Raw genomic sequence first — 23,022 nt, 5'->3', positions numbered from 1 at the left:
CCGGGACCACAGGCCTTGGCAGGACAGACCTTCCATGTGAGCTCCCCAGCCTATCAGGCTGGCATCTGTGCTGATCATGTTCCACAGGGGGAGCGCCAATAAGTGGCTCGAGCTAGGTTGCGATCATCTAGCCACCATGTAATCTGTTTCTTTACTGTGTTGTTGAGAGGGATTACCTGAGAAAGATATTTGTGGTTCTTATTCCACTCTCTGAGGAATGCAGTTTGTAGCAGTCGCATATGGAAGTGTGAATACAGAATCACCTCTAGGGATGAGACCATCAGGCCTAATAATCTTAGGCAATCCTCTGCTGACATTGTCTGCTTTGTGAAGAACCGACGAGTTGCGACCTGCAGGTTGGCCATCTTGACGTCTAGAAGAGAGATTGTATGAGCTTACGAGAATGCGAGCGGCGGTAGGGAGAGCTGCTCTGGTCCACCAGTCGGTTGAAGAGGGAGGCTGCATACAAGGAAGCCTGCGTTCTGGTGCAAGCAAGGCGCATCCATGGCGAGCGAAGTGCCGGTTGCCATGGAAACTGGTGGTCTGGGTAAGAGCGCAAGTTTTTGAAAGTGCCAAGAAACGCTTACCATTTATTTCTCCCGCCGATTGCACTGAATGCAAAGCCAGGTTGTCAATTTCAGCAAGGCAGCCTCTGTTCAGAGTGACTTAAGGTAATTCTCTTCATGCCTATAAAGGCCTAACTGTCTGGGCCTTCTGCCGATAAACATTGTGCAGGAACCTAGCTCCTCGCTTGACAGTACACTGGCAAGGAGGGGGAGCCCAGCCCAGATACCTGGCAAACGGTTTACAAGCATTTCCTTTAACTGAATTTACCTAACTACTCTATTAACAAACTAAAAGTGGGGAATCACCCCAGAGTCCTACCTCCATGTCACAGGACAAAAGAAAAACTGAGGGTAGGAGGAGAGAGCCCGGTGGATACCAAGGGAAGGAGGAGCTACAAATTGTATTCTTTTGTCCTGCCTCCGGAGGTGACCAACTTTAACCCCAGATGTCTGCACTGACAGGATGGGCTGCCCCAGGAAACACACTATCATCCTATTGCTGTTTCTGCACAAAATAGGTTGCAAAGTTTCCCCAAGCAAGTTGCATTTCAGGGCATTGCATTTCATATGTCATGTCAATACAGACCGTATTGAGACAGTACTGCGCTCCAAACCACCATGTAATCAAAGGGATCTCAGAGCCTTTTTAGGTCTTGTGGGTTATTGCTTTCAGTGGATCCCCAACATGTCTGCATTAACAGCCCCACTGTATGCCCTTACAAAGCAAGATGCACTTGTGTAGTGGAAACCTGAAGCATTAGATGCTTTCCAGGCACTAATGGAAGCCCTTTTGTCTGCCCCAGCCTTGGTGCTTCATGATTACATAAAAGCCTTTTCCACTTTTTCATGAGCACAATGGTCATGCCATTGGTGTGCTTACTCAGAAACATGGGCACAAGCAGAGACCAGTTGGCTACTATGCATATCCACTAGATCAATACTACCTGCATGCTTGTAAAGAATCGCAGCAGCTGCCCATTTCCATATATGTCAGAGAGTCTTGTACCTAATGCAGACTTTGTTATGTATGATGACTCCTACCTGTTTGATGCATTTAGTACTAATTATTTTCTTATTTGTGTCAGTTTTATCTCAACCACAGGATTAGGAAAATACAATGGTGTAACTAGCAGGAAGTAGACCCCGTGACCATGGGGAAAGGACTGCAGATAGAGGGGTGTCAGTAAGAACACAGAGGGCACTCCAAATACAGAAAATACAGTGCAGATTGCATTATTTGCAATCTGTCACTTGTCGTGGATGTCAGGGAGAAAACTGAATAGCTGAGACAATGTGAGATGCTGCTACTCAGCAAACATAACATGGGGACTTACAATGACACTACCATGCACCAAAATGTATCAATGTTAATTATTTTTCACAAATAGATTTTATTGTGTGCTTCCTCAAACTAAGATTTTTTGTGTTGGGGGGGTTGAAAATGTGTGCATAATAAGTGATACAGTTAAGAGATATCTGTATTTTACAATGTTGAGCTTGCACGCATCTGCTACAGGCATGGGATCTGTTATCTGGAAACAAGTTATCTAGAGAGCTCCAAATTATGGAATGACCCTCTCCCATACATTCTATTTTATATAAATAATCCAAATTCTTAAAAATAATTCCCTTTTTCTCTGTAATAATAAAACAGAACCTTGCACTTGATTCAAACTTAAATATAATTAATCCTTATTGGAAGCAAAACCAACCTATTGGGTTAATTTATTGTTTACAGAATTTTCTAATAGACTTAAGGTATGAAGATCCAAATTACAGAAAAATCCATTATCTGGAAAATCCCAGGTCCCGAGCACTTTGGATAACAGGTCCCATACTTGTATACCCACATTCCACTGATCTCAGCTATGGGCATCCAACGTCTAGTTCTGCAGCTGTTGCTCAGTTACAACTCTCTCTCTCAAGGCCATGAAGGTAGTTGTACATAACCTCAAAATAAATACTGTGCATCCATTTTAAATGGTCCCCATCATTTTTGAAAAAAACGAATTAAAAGGCACTATAAAAACTGTCAAAATAGTATATAAAAATTGAGAAGCACCAATGTTTTTTTTATTAAAAATGATCCTAAACTTTGATAGAGTACTGTTAAATCCATGTAAAAACAGAAAGGCCAGTGATGAGTATGAGAAAAAATTAGCAAAAGCCAGATCAAGTATTTTACACCACAATGAATAAGTGATTTAATCATAATATCTATAATAATTATGAATAATTATAATTCATCCATCTGATAACTAAAATTTTAGTACTAGAGTAAGATACATATACAGGGGATCCAAACAAATAATGAAGCACTTTATTAAACTTGTAGGATTTATGTAAACAGAAACACTTTTTAGATCAAAACCTACATTTAATAACAATAGTAAGAATATTCACAAAATATGCAGGTTCGAAATAGATTGCTCTATCTAGCATCAACATCACAAAGCTTGTACTTGACATCATCAAGATTTATATTAAGGCACAGGAGGTAACCTTAAACTTTGAAGGACAACTCAAACGTTATTCTTATCTTTGCAGTGTATTTGCAATTTTTGTAAGGCGATTCCTGAGGCTTTCTCGCTTCTGTTTTAACTGAATTTCTACTGATCTGGCTTCTTTTACGATTCCATCAAATTCCTGAACGTATGATGCATCAACTGCAGATCTTTCACTTAAAAATAAAAGAACATTTGGAATTGGCGTCAAAACTTTATACAGGCAGTCCCTTACCCTTGGGGCCCCCTACAACTCTCCCCCCTGTCCCCCCCTGATGGCTGCCCTGCGTACGAGATAGGGTCTGTAGGTTTGGTCTTAAGTTGAATTTGTAAGTAAGTTGAAACATATACATTTACTTATTAAATGCAACTTACAGACAGATGTCTGTCTTAACATAGTATTTATTTTTAACTTTCTGTGCTCTGCAGTAGACAACACAAACCAGAGGGGATTGGGGCTGATTGTTTATTAAAGATAAGCTCTAATAAAAGCCAAGAAGACCACAGTACATTACTGTAATAGCCTCTGTATGTAAGTATAAATTGTATGTAAGTTGGGTGTATGTAATTCGAGACTCCTTGGTTTTTGTAAATTACCAACAGCTTGTTAGACACAGGCTGTAAATTCAAGAAACAATAGTTGCTTGGTGGGCTGTGCAGGGCCGCCATCAGGGGGGGACAAATGTACCGGGCCCGGGCATGAAAGGGCTGCACTTTTGAAAGATCCGGGCCCCCCTTACGAGCGCCCGAGCCGTACGTCTTGCCTCTGCGTTGCCGAATGCGGCAAATACCCGAAGTCACGAAAAAAGCCGAAGTCCCGAAGGGCCGAAAAGACTCGAAGTCACGAAGCGTTGAAAAGACCAGAAGTCAAGAAAACAGCCGAAGCCGAAGTCCTGAAGCGGCGCAAAGACCCGGAGCCACGAAAACAGCCGAAATTGAAGTCCTGAATCGGTGAAAAGACCCGAAGTCATGGAAGGAGGCAAAGTTGAAGTACTGAAGCCATGAGTTTGATTCTACTGAACACCAGTTTGTGTGTTTTTTATTTTTTAATCCCCTGGCCTCCAATGTATTATTTTAATATTCTATAGGCCCCTGCCACCAATCTTTTTTTAAAGCATTTTTTTTTGGGGCCCCATTTTTTTTTATAACTTGTAAGGGGCCCCTTGCCACCAATTATTTATTTATTTATTTATTTTCATTTTTTTCAAAAAAAAATTTGGGGGGCCCCTGCCACCAGTTCTTTTTTTTTTTCACATTTTTTGGGGGCCCCAATTTGTTTTTAACTTATAAGGGGGCCCCTGCCTTCAATGTTTTTTTTTTATTTAGTTTTTTCTTTACATTTTTTTTTGTTGGGGCCCCAAGTTTTTTTTAACTTATAAGGGGGCCCCTGCCACCAGTTTTTTTTACAAAAAACATTTTTTTTTTTTTTTGGGGGCCCCAATTTTTTATAAGGGGGCCCTGACCATCAATAGCTTTTTATAACTTGTGTGGGGGGGTTACTTTTTTAGCGCTGATGCCTGTGTGGTCTTTTACTGTCTTTTTGGCTGTGTCCCCAACGTAGAAGCTGAAGTGATAAGATGCTCCAAATTGTCCTCAGAGTTTGCTGAATGTTGGCATACATACACAAGAGAGGTGATATGACTTCACTGCAGTAATATTCAGCCAGTGGCATTTTAGTAGTTGACAAAGCCGTAGGGGCAAATTCACTAAAAGGTGAATTCGTTACCACTACGCTAATTCATTAAAATGCAAAGTTGCATCTCAAGCAGCCATTCGCTAGTGAATTTTCGCTAGTGCTACTATGGCTGGGCAAGCATTTCCTAGCGAATTTTCGCTAGCGTTCATTTCAAAACTTCGCTAGCACTCTTGGTTAATTTGAATAGAGTGGGTACATAAAAGTCATATGGATGTCTTTAGTAGTAATGTTGGTGCAAATACTTGAAGTGGCCACTTTTTCAAACACATGTCCAATGGGCCATAATAAAGACAGAAGAGATTCTCTAATGCCCTAGACACGAGCCCACCCTTAAACAAATGTGGCATGCCCCTCAAATTAGTTTTAAAAAATTCCTCATACATTTTAGAAAACGTTAAATAAAAACCTTTTAAAAAAAAATTTCCTCACACATAAATCTGTAATAGTTTGGACTTTTAAAAAAAGAAAAAAAGCATTTTTGGCATACAGGATGTGATGTCACTGACATAAGATTGAGGAGGATGTAGATTTGTTTTATCAGTTCGCCTGGTCTGAGGTGGCAAAGTAAACTCTGGCGAAAGAGGTAATGTTCAGTAAAATTCACACTTTAGTGAATTTGCGGAGTAACGACCATTTGGCAGAGCGAAAAGTCGCCTGGGGATAGGGCTACTTTTCACTAGTGACGGCCACTTTGCCCTTTAGTGAATCTGCCCCCTTGTATGATGTCATTGTGCCAAACTTGCCCCTCCCCAGAGCACCTAATATTATTCCAGTGGTGGGAAGAAAAAGCAGCTTTCTCTAGGTCACACTGGGTAAGAGTCAAATTTCAAACAAAATTTACTATGTACTTATGAGCTTTGATAAATATGTCAATTTGTCAATAACCCTCTGGACTGTCAGAAAATTTCTTCTGAAGGTTTTAATAAATGGAGAAAAAGTCAAACTGCTGTGAATCCTTCTGGAATCCCTAGCTGGAATATTCCTATTTATACCCCATAGAAAGCATGGTGGAAGCTTTTCAACATTTTCTTTTAGGGATGCACCAAATCCACTATTTTAGATTCTGCCGAACCCCCGAATCCTTTGCGAAAGATTCGGCCGAATACCGAACCAAACCCTAATTTGCATATGCAAATTAGCGGTGTTAAGAGGAAAACATTTTTTACTTCCATGTTTTCTGAAAAAAAGTCACGCAATTTCCCTCCCGGCCCATAATTTGCATATGCAAATTAGGATTCGGTTCGGCTGGGCAGAAGGATTCGACCAAATCCGAATCCTGCTAAAAAAAGGCCGAATCCTGGCCGAATCCTAGATTTGGTGCATCCCTATTTTCTTTTGTCTCTGTCTCAAAAGTATCTTATGAAATCTATTTTATTAATTACTGCAGGAACAAAATGTAGGCACTTAACATAATATTAAAAATATTTCTAAATTGTCCAGCATGCATAATTACAAATGAACGCATCTTGCTGTTACCTTAAAGGTAGTGATCCCTAGCCAATAGCTTGCAAGCAACATGTTGCTCACCAAACCTTAGATTTTGCTTGAAGTGAACTCAAATCTGGTGCTTAATTTTGAATTCCTGGTTTGGGGGTAAGTTTTGTTTGTATCAGCATGTCAAAATAAAAAAAAAAAATATAGTAATACTTACTTTAGTATCTGTGCATACTTATCAAAAAGCAGGTTTATTTCTTTGTTCAGACCTGTCAATTATAAATAAATTAGTTTTGAATCACCAAATAAAGTATAATATATGAAAGCAGCAGCAAAAGCAGTATTGGTGACCTCTTATTAATGTTTCTATGTCTCCAGTTGGAAAGCTGTCAGAAACACAGAGGGAGGGAGAGGGAGAGGAACATGATGAATTTTCTGGATCTTCAGCCTATGAATATTAAAAATATAAAGATAAGAGATTGAAAGCATTTAATAAAGATATAAAAAAATCAAACAATAAGAAACCCAAATCTTCATTCCACAACACAGTACAATATCTGTTCAGATTGTTCAGTCTCTATATATTACCCAAGTGGTGCAGTTCAAAGTTAATAAACGATTGCCTGGGTACTCTAAAACCACACTTTACACAAGAACACAAGTAAAACAGACCAATTACCTAATACAGACCAAGGTAATATGGTCAAAGCTTTTCATAAAGCAATTTAAAACATTTTGGGGGTTATGTAATAAAAGGCACTACGTTTGCCCAAGTGTAGCAACATATAGCAACCAATCAGAAGGTAGCATTTACTGGCCACCTGTTTAAAAGCAAACATCTTCTTGGTTGCTATGGATTAATGCTCCTGGGCAAACTTAGTGCCTTTTATTACATATTGGGTTTATATTTAAAGGGATTCTGTCGTGATTTTTGTGTCACGCCCAAGGGTCATCTGAATTTAAATTGTATTCTGGGATAAACAGAGTGATGCTACTTTTAAATATCCTGCCAAAACATGAAATTACCACCATAACGTTTATTTATATAGCAGTTTTATTATCATGTATAACGTGTGAGTGACATCTAGTGGTATAAGTCATGATTTGCGCTTTTAACTTTTCATATTCATTTCTTTTCATCTTCATATCAAAAGATTTGCACATAATTTGAATAAACTTTACTGGGACATGAATAAGTATGCAACTGTCATTTTTTCCACTTGTTAGAGTGTATTTAAATTGCACATTGATCACGTACAATGAGGGGCCTTGACATGGCACATGAGCTTACATATTTTGGAACTACCACCTAATTTTTTTTTAAATAATTATTTTTAAAGGCAAACCGTACACTGGCAATTTTTCTGTTTGTGTACATTGATCACTGTTTTGGTATCCTTGATAAAGGTCTTAATGAGGACTGAAACACAAATATGTGAATAAACATATATATATATTTATATATTTTTTAGGTTCAGAAGTATATAAATATATATATATATATATATATATATATATATATATATATATATATATATATAGTATCGAAAAAATTCTTACATAGATAAAATGGAAGGGCAGTGAGGTAAGTACAGTATATAGAAATTCCCTTTGTTTATAATTTCTGTTTTATTCAATCTAATAGTACATTAACTATTGTATATTGAATTAATAAAAACTATATGAAACTAATATGTTTTCTGTCAATTAATTATATTATTGCATTATTATTTCGAGAGTCAGCACTCCCCGGAATCTGCCTTAAGCCATTGCTAAGGGAAAGGTAGGTGAGACCCTAGCAACAAGATTAGAATACTTACAGGGAGCTATTCTTACCTCTGGCTCATTCTTGCGTTTAAAACTTTTATTTTCCTCAAATTTCTGTGGTTTACTTGACATTTTGACCTAAAAGGAAGAACAACAGTCCTATCAAGTTCAACCCCCACAAATAATCCCTGGCATGGTCATCTGTAGAAAAAGTTTTTAAGTAATACTTGTACCCATATTGGTTCCAGAAATTACACAAAAAGCTGATATAGGCATCTAAGTCTAACCCATGTGTTACCTGAAAATGTGCCTTCCCTAAGATGGCTGCCGGATACTCTCTGGCACAGTGAAACATCAGTGTACTGCTCCCATTCAGGGCTGTGAAGGAAGAACTCCTCCCACAAGAGAGGGAAGTAGGAAGTGGCAGTAATAACTGGATGAAGAGTGCTCTCTGTTGTGAGAGAACTGACTGAAAAGAAAGCAATGTGCACCCTAGCTTTTCCACAGAGGACTTTACTAGTTTATGTTACAACTGTGAAGTTTATGTAATAAAAAGTGTTTAATATCTGTACTGATTCCTGTACTGGCCTGTACTGTTAATACACAGATTGTTAAATGGCATCTGCTGTGGATTGATTTATGTGCATACCTCCCAACATTAAAACAATGGAAAGAGGGACAAAAATGTTTGCAGCGAGGCAAAATGTTTTGACCATGCCCATTTTATGACCACACCCCCCAATTACCATGTACATTTTACAAAATTTGGCAGGCTTTGAAAGTTTGAACACATTTCTGGGAGTTCTAGTGCAATGTTTTATGTGTTGCAACCATTTTGCTAATTAAAGTGAATAGCCTTTTAAGCTGCAAGTCTCAGTTCTCCTAAGAGAATTGCTTATCTTAAATAGTTACAATTGTATCTTTGTTTACCTTAAATTGGTACAAAAATATCTAAGTGCAGCTGCTGGCTGTTGTGGGCTCTCTGCCAAAAAGCCTCTTATTTTAATTAAGTTTCAGAAACTTTGTATCTTTTTCTGGAGTCAGTGCAGAAGATCAAAGAGAAAGTCAGGACATTTCAGTAAGACACCCAGGACTATAGGCTAAGCTGTCAAAATTGGTACTGTCCACAGAAGATGGGACAGTTGGAAGGTATGCTGTCATATGTCAATAAGAATAATTGTGCTGTGCAATGCCATTTTGAGTGGAGGCACCAGCACTGCAGTGTACATTCGCATAGTGAATTGGAGATAGATTTTTTTTAAAAAGTAAGCAAAAATGGGATTTTATTTTTTTGCCTTTACATCCCCTTTAATAGTATAAATGGCAAGAATATAGGAAGGCCGGTATTTTTTTCAAGAAAAACCCTAAGCAGAACCCTGCCTGACAGTGTTCTGTGCCGTGCACCTTGTATTGGATTTTTGGTAATTTCCCTGGACACAGCTACTCTGTGTAAGTTTTGTGCCCTTAATGCTCTTGTTTTAGGTTCCAATAATACATGAAAACTACACAAATAAGGTTCAAGAATGGAAGAAATAAGCAAAGATGGGGCTCACCAAAATACTTTGTTACTTAAAAAAAACACACACAGCATGGTTATGTCCATATATAACTATGTAGCAAACCCTTTTGAACCCAACTGTACCTACGGTATATCCAAATCACAGGGTATGTGTTCTTAATAGGTGATTACCCTCTTTGTACAGTCCTGAAGGCAGACTCTGTTAATATTCTAATGATTTTTTTATGATCAATTCTCCATTATGTAATGTGTGCATCCAGAGCTAGGCCAGGCTGCCAAAGCAACCTGACCCGCATTGGCGGACAGTCGGCCAGAGAGCAGAGGGGGGCCCGGACTAGGGGAAGGAGGCAGAGAAGGTATGTGCCCACCCAGCTTTGTGCTCTAGGCACGTGCCTACTCTGCTTACCCCTAGTTCCGGGCCTGTGTGCATCAGATAATTTCAATAGTATATTGTAATCTGGTTTGTAACTAAATGAACTGAACATTGCGCATGTTGAAGATACTTTGGCTAATTAGGATAAACTTGCCATAATGACTTTATAATACTTCTTTTGCACAGTGTTGTTTTAGTTTTAGGAAGTTCCATAGATTTGTGCTGGGATACAGTTGGGTATGCTATTTAAAAGTGTACCAACATTGTGGCTCAGTAAAAATTTATATTTTAAATTAAGAGCCTGCCAGGCTGGTCAGGTTCCCTAAGCAACCTGGCCAGCCATGGCACCAACTGGACACACGAATGCGCGGATAGATAGGTGAGCGCAAACGCGAATCGATGTGCTCACTTGAATCGACGCACTGCCGTACAGTAGGGCAGAGAGGGGACCGAACTAGGGGTAGAAGGCACCCCCTTATTTTTGCACCTTAGGCACAAGCCTACTTGCTTACCCCTTGTTCCGGCCATGTTTAAAATATACGTAGTAAATGTGCTCTTGGAAGTAACTTGTAGCCACATCAGTTAATCTGTTGAATCTTTTAAATAAACTCATTAACAATTTTGTATCCTAAAAGTCGACAATCAGCTAAATTGTTTAACTGAAGCTGTGACTGAGCAACCATTATGTACAGCTAGATTGTTGCTCAGATAATTCGATTTCAAAAGTGCACAAGGGAGGAAAATATTTGGTACTTATACTTTAACTTTTATTGTGGAATTCAAAACACTCCCTAATAGTCCTATATGTCACCTGAAAGCCTCCGCACTGGAATTTAGCAGGAAAGAGGACGCACGTATCACATTTCAGCAAAAAGGAACACCATCCATGGATCTCAGGTATGGTATTATAATACCTTTTAAGACATGCAAAATATTCTTTCAAAAACAATATGTTTGCATATTCTTATATTATTATTATTATCTATTTTCATAAAAAGTCCACTAGGTGGCATTCAAACTGCATTTCATCTAATATATGTCAGGTTTTTTTTTTTTTTGCATGACCCTATAAAGGATTATAAACCCAACTATAACATTTTAAGCTGTAAAGTATTTTTTTTTTTACAAATGTAATTGCTATTAAAAACAGTATTGATCTGTAATTTGCCACTCTCTGAACTGCTGGTTATGACTTCATGTTCTAATGAAACAATGTAGCCAAGGCTGGATTTAAAAATGCTCACACACACCCCCATCCCCTACCCGTTCCCTGCTCCCGACCAGCCTGTTCCTGACCTGCTCGCCTCCCCCCCATTCCTGACCCATTGACATACCTTCCTGCCCACACCCATAGCACACCACTTGCAACCCCCTTCCCCACACCCCCCACCGCTCACGCTCACCTACTTCACAGAGTTACCTAGATTGCCAAAACTGGGGAGCGGGCCGGTATTTAAACCAACTGGTCCTCAGTTCAGATCAGGCAGCATGCCCCCAGCAATCTGCTGCCCTAGGCCCGGGCCTTTGTCGTCTGCCCACAAATCCAGGCCTGAATTTAGCAGTAGTCAGCTCTCCACAGCTGAAACTGCATAGCCCACATTTCCATGTATGTACTGTAATTAAACAGAGATGTAGGGCAGCTGGAAGTGAGAATGCATGGCTTCTACATGCTATACCCCCCCCCTCTCTCTCTCTCTCATATATATATATATATATATATGGGCATTCCTCCAAGGTGAATTTTTCAGATCCATCTAGTTCTATAGAAGTTTAGAAAAACATAATTATGGATGCAAGAGAACTGAACAATAAGAATACTGATTAGATTACTACTGTACGTCAGCCATCTTGCTGTTATTTTACATACAGAGATGTGTGTCATTTTGACTTTAATTATTAAACACGGTGATAAAGGACAGACTTGTCCATTGCTATGAAACTGTGTTTAACGCTTTCAAATCCATTTGTTGGAACAAAGGTCATGGAGCAAGATTTACACAGAGAGTTTTTGGAGTATTTTAATATACCATGTAGCATTTTCTTTGGGAAAAGTATTATACTGTACATATAGCACACCCTTGAGTGCACTTTAGCTGTGTGTATTGTAGTGTGTGGACTTCAAGGCATCCTTCATTCCCTATTTTACTCCACTGCTGTATTGTGCCACTGACCCATATGTACCTGAGCAACTCCCAGTACCTTGGATGCTCCTCTTGGCAAAATGTAATCCAGTCACAAAGATTTATTTGCAGCAATACCTTGTTTATTAAAGGAGAAGGAAAGGCTCGGTGCACTTGGGGAGCCACATGCTAGGCACCCCAAGTGATTATAGTTACTGAAGTAAGTGCTCCTTTCAGCAGAAAACTGCACCGGCCGGGGCTATACCAGTGAGCACCACAGAGCGATTCTCTTCCGGTTTCCTCTTTCCTTCACATGGCTGCGCATACGCTGGAAGAGGATCGCTCTGTGGTGCTCACTGGTATAACCCCGGGCTGGTGCAGTTTCTGCTGATAGGAGCACTGAGGTCTTGGCACCCTACCTGGCCCTCAACTCACCCACTAAAATTCCTGCACTGGTGGTTCACAGACCACGGGGTCCTAACCCCACTATTTCTCCTTGTTGGAGCGGAAGCTGCTCACTATCTACCCTGAACCTGCCTCTTGCTCCTAGAGCAACTATGACAAAACTTATTAGCACTATATAACTTTATCTAACTTTTATCAAAACTGCAGCCCTGGGCCTGTAACTCCTCCCAGAGAGGTGAAGTCCCAGGAAAGACCCCTTGACACATGGGGCTAAACCCCTTTATTCTTTTACAGGCTTCCACCTAATGGGCAAGCTTCGAAATAATATGGACCCAGGAAAAGGGACATAGCTGCCTGGGTTAATTAAAGGACCACTTAAGTGTCCAAATACGGTGATATATGGCATGATGGCAAACTAATCTCCTTTGCTCAATTGAAAGACCAATTCCAGATCCCACATAACCAATGGTTGACTTTTCATAAGCTCAGCTGTGCTCTCACTGCCACTCACAAGCGCCATGATTTATCGCTGTCCACACACCCCTTTCTACTCTACATTAAGAGGGGACATACAAAAGGTTTGGTCACGATGATATATGCTAAGTTGCTACAAGAAGTGCACGGAAATAATTTAGATGGGCTACGCTCTAAATGGGAGGTGGATGTGGGCACAATCCTAGATGAGGAATGGAAAGAAGTCCAGTTAGTATCCCCCAACCATTAGACTACGGCTAATTCAACTATATATTCTTCACAGGGCTTACTACACCCCTGTCAGACTTCAGTACATTAATGCCAACACCCCGGATGTTTGCACTAGGTGTGCTTTGGACAGGGGAACTCTGATACACATGCTGTGGAGCTGCGCTAAGCTTACTGCATACTGTAGGGAAGTACTAGATGCCTTAGAGGGGGTGCTTCAGGTGACAATAGCCAGAACACCTAAAACTTGCATCTTGGCCATAATTCAAGACTTAAAACTGAATCAATAGCAATCACTTTTCCTCCTAGAGGCACTGCTACTAGCCAAGAGATTAATCACCCAGAACTGGAGAGCTGTGACTCCTCCTACCTTCTCTACCTGGAAAGCAATAATGCAGGATACCTGTAACACTGAATACTTAATGTACTTAAAAAGGGGAGCCCCCACCAAATTCCATAAGATTTGGGGACCCTGGACTGACATTTACCCCCAACACCCAAGACAACCACTAGCAGTTTAAGTCAAATAGGGTTCAGGAAAGGTAACTGGTGTAAATGTTTCACTTGTCCAATTAGATTGGAGGGAGACCTGATATTGTCATAAATGTTATGCTTATGACGAAATGTTTGTTGCATGCTATGCTTTTTTCACGCTGCTTGATCTAGACATGTAACATGTGATACAATGTTTTCTCTTTATTTGTCTTTACATTGTATACTGCTTACTTTATTCTCTCAATAAACTACCTGAATTTAAAATAAAATAAATAAATTAAAAAAAAAAGTGTCCAAATACAAAGGGGGAACTGTCTGAGTTACTATACCTTAAACTCAGGGTCCCTACACACATACACCATACATAACTGCCATATAATCCTGTTAATTGTATGCATACTTTTATTAATAAAGCACTACATGAACACACAGAGCTGTACAGTAGAACAAATCAAAGAACATGCTGTAGCAATTCCATTTCCAAAAGAGGAAAAACTGTTTATTAAGGTCAAGCAAGTGCCACAACATGTTATTTGATTTTGACTTACTACCCCTAGCAAGGGTTTAAGCTGCCACAGCACTGATCTGAGAAGCATCGTTGTTGTTCTCCTGTTATTAAAGAACTGTACAGTAGAGCAATGCATTAATAGAACAAATGGGTCTATACAATAATAAAAGATAAATACAAAATATAGTTACATCCAAGTGCAAGTGTTGAGTATTAAACAGACAAGGAGGATAGAGGTCCTGGACAATTTACAATGTAATTACTATGCTTATTTTAAAGAGGCAGTATTCCTTGATCAATCAACATATGTTTAATAACTCTGACATGTGCTTAACATACTGTATAATAAACTTCTATGAATCTGTACTGCTGAGACACAGGCTACAGATGACCTTACCTTTTATTAAACAAACTCCTGAGAGAGATGTGGTTGTAAGGGTAAAATAAAAGACAATGATACCTTACATAGGGAATGATTAAAGAGGGAAGGTGATAGTAATGATATGAAAAAAACAATTATACCTGAAAAGTATAGGCAGAATACATTTTCAGCAGAAGTCATATTTTTATGTTTATGTTGACCATGCACTTCCCCTTTTAATGTATCTTTAAGAAATCCCCTTTAAAAAAGTATTACTGAAATTAAAAATAATTAGTTACAGAATACTAAACTCAGGGACACTGTGTGCAAATGCACTGTGCCACTATATTACATCAGGCTCATTTCAGTAAGGTAACCAGAGTAGAAGTGCTTCATGGGGGTCTCTTTGCTTTATTGCATGGCTGCTTTTTGTAATTGAAAATTACATATGTAAGAGGGTCAAGCCACATATGCAGCCAGGCAAACCTATGAAACAGCCTTTTGCAGTCATGTTTTTTGCAAGCACTACCCCATTGAGAAGTTGCTCATAGAGTGCAGCTTGCAACCAAGAAGGAAGAAACAGACTCTGTTCTTCAAAAAATTTTATCTAATTTTTTTTTGAGCCTGAAGGTTCAGTAATGAGTTGTTCTAAAAACAAGCATCACCCACATATTTGTGTTATAAAAAAATAAAAATGATTTCCCATAACTGATGTGATTGCTGAAAGTGAGTGAAAGCAGGTCAGCTGTACAGAGTTTTTCCACTGACAGACAAAATGAACAACTGGGAACGATCATATTTGCAAAAAGCATGTGAAAAAGGTCACTGGATGAAATCAAAAAGAGAGGATGCATGAAGGGATGTTCAAGGGACTTTTTGCTTTGCACCAGTCTATGGGAAGCAGATAAACTATACTATCTAATCATACCACAGTTTCCTGTCACTGAAGTAAAATAAAAAACACAAACCTAGAAATCGTACCCATTTTTTAAAGTCTTAATGGCACATATATATTGCTCTGTCCAGCTATACGTCTGCCTATAACACTGCATTGCCACTGGTAAGTGTTATAAACTTCTTTCATTATATGTTCAATTAAAGGGGTTGTTCACCTTTGAGTATGCTATAGAATGGCTAATTCTAAGCAACTTTTCAATTGGCCTTCATTTTTTCTTTTTTTTATAGTTTTTGAATTACTTGCCTCCATCTCCATCTCCATCTTTCAAATGGGGGTCACTGACCCCATCTAAAAAACAAATGGTCTGTAAGGCTACAAATATATTGTTATTGCTGCTTTTTACTACTCATCTTTCTGCTCAGGCCCTCTCCTATCCATATTCCAGTTTCGCATTCAAATAGGGTAATTGGACACTAGCAACCAGATGCTGAAATTGTGAACTGTAGAACTACTGAATAAGAAGCCCAAAAACCCAAATAAAACATGAAAATTGCAAATTGTCTCAGAATATCACTCTCTACATCATGCTACATGTTAATTTAAAGAGCGGATAAACTAATTACCAATCCACTGAGAAGCCCCTAAAAGTCCAATTTAGCAAAGGTGTTTTGAGGTGTGTATTGCCCCTTGCTCTACTCTCTTATTTATATACTAGACATTAAGCCCGTTAAATTAACGGGCGCTAGAACATATGTCGTCACATACCTCCCAACATTTCAGAATGGGTAACATTAGTAGGCAGGGCCCCCTTTGTAGCACTGGTGGCCAGGGAGTTAATGCTGGTGGCCAGGGGGTTAATGCTGGTGCCCAGGGGGTGTTAACATTGGTGGCCAGGGGGGTGTTAACATTGGTGGCCAGGGGGGTGTTAACATTGGTGGCTATGGGGGTTAACATTGGTGGCCAGGGGGGTTAACATTGGTGGCCAGGGGGGTTAACATTGGTGGCCAGGGGGTGTTAACATTGGTGGCCAGGGGGCATTGGTGGCCAGGGGGGTTAACATTGGTGGCCAGGGGGGTTAACATTGGTGGCCAGGGTTTTTTTAACATTGGTGGCCAGGGGGGTTAACATTGGTGGCCAGGGGGGGTTAACATTGGTGGCCGGGGGGGTTAACATTGGTGGCCAGGGGGGTGTTAACATTGGTGGCCAGGGGGGGTTAACATTGGTGGCCAGGGGGGTTAATATTGGTGGCCAGGGGGGTTAACATTGGTGGCCAGGGGGGGTGTTAACATTGGTGGCCAGGGGGGTTAACATTGGTGGCCAGGGGGGTTAACATTGGTGGCCAGGAGGGGTTAACATTGGTGGCCAGGGGGCATTGGTGGCCAGGGGGGTTAACATTGGTGGCCAGGGGGGGGTTAACATTGGTGGCCAGGGGGGTTAACATTGGTGGCCAGGGGGGGTTAACATTGGTGGCCAGGGGGGTTAGCATTGGTGGCCAGAGGGACTTACCTGTCAAGTTCGCCAGGGCCCTTTCACGCAGTTTCTCCTTAGTGACGTCTTCTTCCTCGGCGGTGGCTTCTTCTTCTCCTTTGGCGGCGGTGGATCCTCTCTTCAGACGGTGGTGGATCCTCTCTTTAGACGGCGTTGGTGGATCGTCTCTTCAGACAGTGGTGGATCCTCTCTTCAGACGCCGGCGGTGGATCCTCTCTTCAGATGCCGGCGGGGGATCCTCTCTTCAGACGCCGGCGGTGGATCCTCTCTTCAGACGCTGGCGGTGGATCCTCTTCAGCCGGCAGTGGATCCTATTCAGGCGGCGGTGGATCCTCTTCAGGCGGCGGTGGATCCTCTTCAGGCGGCGGTGGATCCTCTTCAGTCAGCGGTGGATCCTCTTCAGGCGGCGTTGGATCCTCTTCAGGCGGCGGTGGATCCTCTTCAGGTGGCAGGCGACAGATCCTCTCTTCGGACAGGTAATTCCAGCAGCTAACGGTCCGTGGGGCACATGTGCAGTTCCAGCAGCTAACGGTCCGTGGGGCACATGCGCAGTAGAGCAATTCCACGGACACAGGGACTGGACGCAGAGACACTTGAAGATTATTATATAGGATAATCTGAATGTAGAATAATGAATGAATAATACAAATAGTATTTATTAACATTGGAGACAAACAACATCAGTGATGTTGCCCATAGCAACCAATCAGATCTCTGCCTTTGTTTTCTAGTAACCAGATTTTTTTTCTAACTTATAAATGACTGTTCAAATATAGTTGGTGCTATGGGCAACATCACCGTTAGTGTTTGTCTCCAGTGAATATTTCTAGTTTTTTTAAAGAAGAGGAGGTATGAGATTTGCGACAATTTTGTGCAGCATGCTCAGCTACCATTTTCATGTCTGCTTCCATGCGTTACCTGCACTGCCCTGGGTTGGAGCATGATACATACAGAACTTCTGCTGTGACTATTCTACTGGGCATGTGCCATGCTTGAATGTTTAAGTGAGCCTAGACATCTGCCTATCAATTGCAGACATATTAACTAGCAGAGAGATTCACCTGAACTATTTACTCTTCAGTTTGATGATCCATACATGATGGTGTCTCTTTGCCAAGAGGCATTCTGTTCGTTCTCCTGGGAGGGCAAAAACTCTGCTGCAAAGTTTATCATAGATCCAATGTGGTACCACCTGGCTGGAAACAGATTTATACTAGTAATTATTCATGATCCACTAAAGTGGATCAATTGCATGATGAAGACAAATGCAAGGCTGACTAGATTGTGGTACAGGTATGGGATCTGTTATACGGAAACCCGTTATACAGAAAGCTCCGAATTACGAAATGGCTGTGTCCATTCTATCCAAATAATCCAAATTAAAAAATTGGTTTCCTTTTTCTCTGTAATAATAAAACAGTACACTGTACTTGATCCCAACTAAAATATAATTAATCCTTATTGGAAGCTAAAACAGCCTATTGGGTTTTTCTATTGATTTTCTAGCAGACTTAAAGGGGTTGTTCACCTTTGAGATTGATAACTTTTAGTATGATGTAGAGCGTGCTATTCAGAGACAATTTGCAATTGGTTTTCATTTTTTATTATTGAAGGTTTTTGCGTTATTTAGCTTTTTATTCAGCAGCTCTTCAGTTTGCATCTTAAGCAATCTGATAACTAGGGTCCAAATTACCCTGGCAACCATGCACTGATTTGAATAAGAGACTGGAATATGAATAGGAGAGGGGCTGAATAGAAGGATCAGTAATACAAAGTAGCAATTACAATATATTTGTAGCCTTGCACAGCATTTGTTTTTTAGAAGAGGGTCAGCGACGCCCATTTGAAAACTGCAAAGAGTCAGAAGAAAAAGGCAAATAACTATAAAACTGTAAAAAAATAAATAATGAAAACCAATTGAAAAGTTGCTTAGAATTCTATAACATAATAAAAGTTACCTTAAAGGTGAACCACCCCTTTAAAGTATGAAGATCCAAATCACGGAAAGATCAGTTATCTGGAAAGCCCCAGGTCCTGAGCATTCTGCATAACAGGTCCTGTATATGGCCCACTGTTTTTGTTTTAAGTTTGGCCTCAGCATGGTAAAAGAAAATGCAAATGTTGACTTTTCCTTCGGAAAAGTACTTAAGAGTTAGGTTTTCTGGCTAGATTTCTTTAATTGTGAGGAATGTTGCAGGATCAACTTTTTACATACTGTATATATAGCCCAGCAATTAGGATTTAAGGTATTGGTTATGTATGACTGATATAAGGAAATTGTAGCATCTGAGTAAAGCTGATTTATTCAGGCTGATGTGCAGCTTATTTCTCCCTGCTGGAAGGAACTTTTTGACAAATATCAAGGTTTGTAGTTTGTTTGTTTCTTGTTTAGATAACTTTTGTGTAGCGGTAAAAAGTTTTTTTTGTTTTCCAGTTTTCCTTTTACAAGCAACATACGCCTACCTTATGTATAAATGGTAAATGATCATGCAGACTGACATTTTTACATGCATTCCGTGTGTGAAGTTCGAGCACATGAGAATGCATGAGTTAACAGAGCCCATGCTTCCCTGTGCTACCTGTACCAACGGCACCATGCTGGACTGTTGAATGGAGTTAAGACACTGCATGTAGCTCAGGGCAGAATGGAATTATTACACTTCAGGGCCAGAATTAGGGGTAGGCTGAATAGGCTACAGTGCAACAGTGGAGGGCACAAGTGAATGATAATTCTTTATGGCTAGTGAAACCTACACCCCAAGGGCACAAATTAAAATGCATCTGTTATAGTCTTGTTCTTTATGCTTTCAGACAAAGTATGACCAAACAATGCAATATAACTCCATAGGAACCATGTCTCCTCCAGGAGGCGAACAGCAACTAATTTTTAGAAAAATATCAAGCCACTGCATACAATTGTCCTGCATATCTTCGACCCTTGTCTGTATTATTATTTTAAGAGAGCAGATATTCCTTTGGACTCAGGCCTGCCCATCTAACCTATGAGACGGCACCATTCTTTAGTAGTAGCAGCACATTATGGCAAAAGAGAAACTTGTACCCAAGTTATTTCAAGGATGCTGATCTTAGTTCTGTGGTCCATTTATTATAGGACTCCACAACTTAGGTGGAGATAGATCACACCAGTGATGTCATGGGAGTGGGATTTAGGTGCCAATTTTCACTCACTGCTGACTTTTTCAATTGGTTTGGGGAATTGTTTGTGATGTCTTAATAAAGGTCCTCTGTGTAGGACCGAAACGTCAACTTACACCATTAAAGTTTTGCATACAAATTAAGTCCCATGAGTGCTCCATGTTCTTTATGCTCATAAGACTTATTGCGGCAGCACTGGGGCTTTTTTGCCTTTTCTAGGGATGAGGGTGCTGCTCTTCACACTCTCTCTCTCTATATTATGTATATATTATCCAGAAATAAATGACACACACTAAAGTACTCTGCTCCCATCTTGAGATCTTTTGCTGCTCCACTTTGTCTGCTGTCTGTGTCGTGGAGGTTGCGATGCTGGGCCAGTGCTTCAAGTTTCTCCTCTTGTACTTCTCATAGACACTTCCCTAGTTTATCTGTAAATAATAACCCATGACAACCCAGCATATAAATAGAGTTTCTACCTCTTTATTGACCTTCTTATATGTGTTATTTATCTTTCCTTTAAACTGACATGGTGCATATCCCACAGGAATTCAAGCTTTATTACATGACTGTGACTCAACAGGAGTTTCCAACTCTCAGGCTGAAATCAAATATCCCGCCTGTCATTTTGCCGCATTACTGAAAGAAAAGGAATGTCATTGTCATATTCCCTGGTAAAGAGTTTGTGGATAGAGCAGAGTTGTGCAAGACAGAAGTAGGACTACAATTCCATGAGCAGAGTAACCCTTACCTTTGCTTTACAGCATACTTTCCTCATGTAGGAAAAAAATAACAAAAAAAACAGAAACTGCTGTGCTGTCCTTGCTGCTTCAAGACCTCTTTCTGGATTTGCCTGGAAAAGTCCATCAAATGAGGAAAATCAGGCTGCTTGAGAAAAAGAAGAACGTTTAGGTAATCATAAGAAAGATATGTCAGCTTTTGGGTCAAAAGCTTGGTGCAACATGCATTACAATTACGATAAAGTAGTTTACACAGTATTTGCTTTACCATTTAAGTACTGTAGTTTTTAAAAGGCGGTTCACCTTTAAACGAATTTATATTAAGCCTTTTCAATGTTCTGACTCTCTCTAGTTTTTAAATGCTGCCAAAAAATACTATTACTCTGTGGGGATAAAGTGTTGTTATTGTTGTTTCATTTTAACAGTTATTAAAATAGTTATTGTTCGATTTATTTATCTTTCAATGTCTCACTGAAACCACTGCCTGATTGCTAGGGTAAACTGGGCCCTAGCAACCAGTTAGCAGCTAAAATTCAAAAATTTAAAAAAAGAGAGCTGCTGAACAAAAAAAGCTAACATTTTAAAACCATAAAAACTGAAGACTGTCTGCAGATTGCCTCAAAATATCACTGTCCATATCACACTAAAAGTTAATTCAAAGGTACATACTTTTTTCCTGGAAACAATGTGTGATATTGTGTTAGTCTAATAAAGAATAACAAGTTATTTTTACTGATTTCTATGTGGCAAATAGCCAGTCAGACTTTGCTTTTTGCCATAGGGTCTGCCTATCCACTCATTAAGAGACCAGTTAGCAATCCTTTATTTGCAGTTTGGAAATGCGTTCATCTGACCCAAAACATGAATATAAAACAGATAGCAACTAGTTCTGCTTTTGACTTTTTATTGCAATTTATCTTTGTACTGTATGTTAACATTCATTTCATCTAAGGCAGAGGAATATACAACGAAAGTAGGGATGCACCAAATTCATGAAATATTTGTCCCAATCTGAACCCTAATTTGCATATGCAAATAAGTGAAGGGGAGGGAAAAAGAGAGGTGCATGTGACTAATATTTTTTAACTTCCTTGTTTTGTGATGAAAAGTCACATGATTCTAAGGATTCAGATTCGGTTCGGCCAGCCATAAGGATTCGACCAAATCCTGCTGAAAAGGTCTGCATCCTGGCCAAATACTGAACTGAATCCTGGATTCAGTCCATCCCTAAAGGAAAGGCTTAAACATTTTGCTATCCATTATTGTTCATACTATGTTTCTTATCTGATATAATAAACCATAGCTAAGGTTGTGCAAACAAAGCCTTTAAACTATCATAGCATGAAATATCTACTGTTATAGTAACAAAACACATTAAAGCTAGTGAATTCATTGTAAAGGTATGTAGTGTAGCATATTTTCAGTCTAAGAGTTGGAAACTCCCATTGAGATTAGAATCATTGAATAACAAATGTAGGAAGATCAATACTTTTTTTTCTGAAAGAGGTGGCAACTCTGATTATATGCTGGAGACCATACCTTTACAATGAAGGTTTTACATGTATTATGTATCTCTAGCAAACAAGCAAAAATATACTGCATAAGGATGAAGGCACTGGAGGCTGTGGAGTGATTCATTTACCAAAATTAAAGAATAACACATTTCTGCCATGAACCAAGTTAGCCTCTGGCTACCTGGTTACTTCACTTTTTGAGCCAAATTTCAGTAATTTTCGCATTTTAAGTGTAGGAAATGCAGTTGTGCTCTATGCATTAGCAACCTGTAAGAGGGGAGGAAGCAGGTCCGATGGCAGCCTTGATCCAACTTCAGACTAGTGTTTAAAGGGGCTGTTCACCTTAAAGTGGACCTGTCACCCAGATATAAAAATCTGTATAGTAAAAGTCCTTTTCAAATTAAACATAAAATCCAAATTCTTTTTTTTATTAAAGTGTTCATAGCTAGTGATGGGCGAATTTGGGGCATTTCACTTTGCAGAAAAATTCACGGATTTCCCAGGAAATTCGTGACGGCGTCCATATTTTTTTGAATTTATTCGCCGGCGGCGAAACGCGGGAATTCGCGCCTGGCGAATAAATTCACCCATCACCATTCATAGCTGTTGAAAACTCAATTAAAAATCTCAGCTGCCAATCAAATATTATCTGCCCCTCCTCTATGCCTTGGGCATAGAGGAGCATAGAGGCGGGGCAAACAATTACTTTCAATTTCCATTCAGCACTTCCTAGATGTCACTGCTCCCCACACATTCCCCCGTTCTCTCAACCATTTAAT

At 39.9% G+C, this 23,022-nt stretch overlaps 1 protein-coding gene across 4 annotated transcripts; it reads right to left on the bottom strand.

Moving 5' to 3' along the window:
• Positions 1-2,864: 2,864 nt before the first annotated feature.
• Positions 2,865-21,078, bottom strand: urpta-1.L (up regulated post tail amputation-1 protein L homeolog). Of its 4 annotated transcripts, none has more exons than XM_018225931.2 (5): positions 20,741-21,078; positions 8,037-8,105; positions 6,552-6,648; positions 6,418-6,469; positions 2,865-3,246 (listed from the first exon to the last, which is right to left on the bottom strand). In XM_018225931.2, exons 1-5 carry the CDS (start codon positions 20,765-20,767, stop codon positions 3,102-3,104), a joined length of 390 nt encoding a protein of 129 aa, XP_018081420.1. In that variant the 5' UTR covers positions 20,768-21,078; the 3' UTR covers positions 2,865-3,101. The 4 variants fall into 4 exon arrangements, with proteins under 4 accessions (XP_018081420.1, XP_018081422.1, XP_018081421.1 ...); XM_018225933.2 differs by lacking the exon at positions 20,741-21,078 and adding an exon at positions 11,263-11,463; XM_018225932.2 differs by lacking the exon at positions 20,741-21,078 and adding an exon at positions 11,280-11,463.
• Positions 21,079-23,022: the final 1,944 nt, after the last annotated feature.

Source organism: Xenopus laevis, chromosome 7L (genome assembly GCF_017654675.1).
Source record: "Xenopus laevis strain J_2021 chromosome 7L, Xenopus_laevis_v10.1, whole genome shotgun sequence".
Classification (NCBI taxonomy): Eukaryota; Metazoa; Chordata; class Amphibia; order Anura; family Pipidae; genus Xenopus; species Xenopus laevis.
The sequence above is the reverse complement of the archived record's forward strand: the minus strand, read 5'-3'. Positions and strand labels throughout refer to the sequence as shown.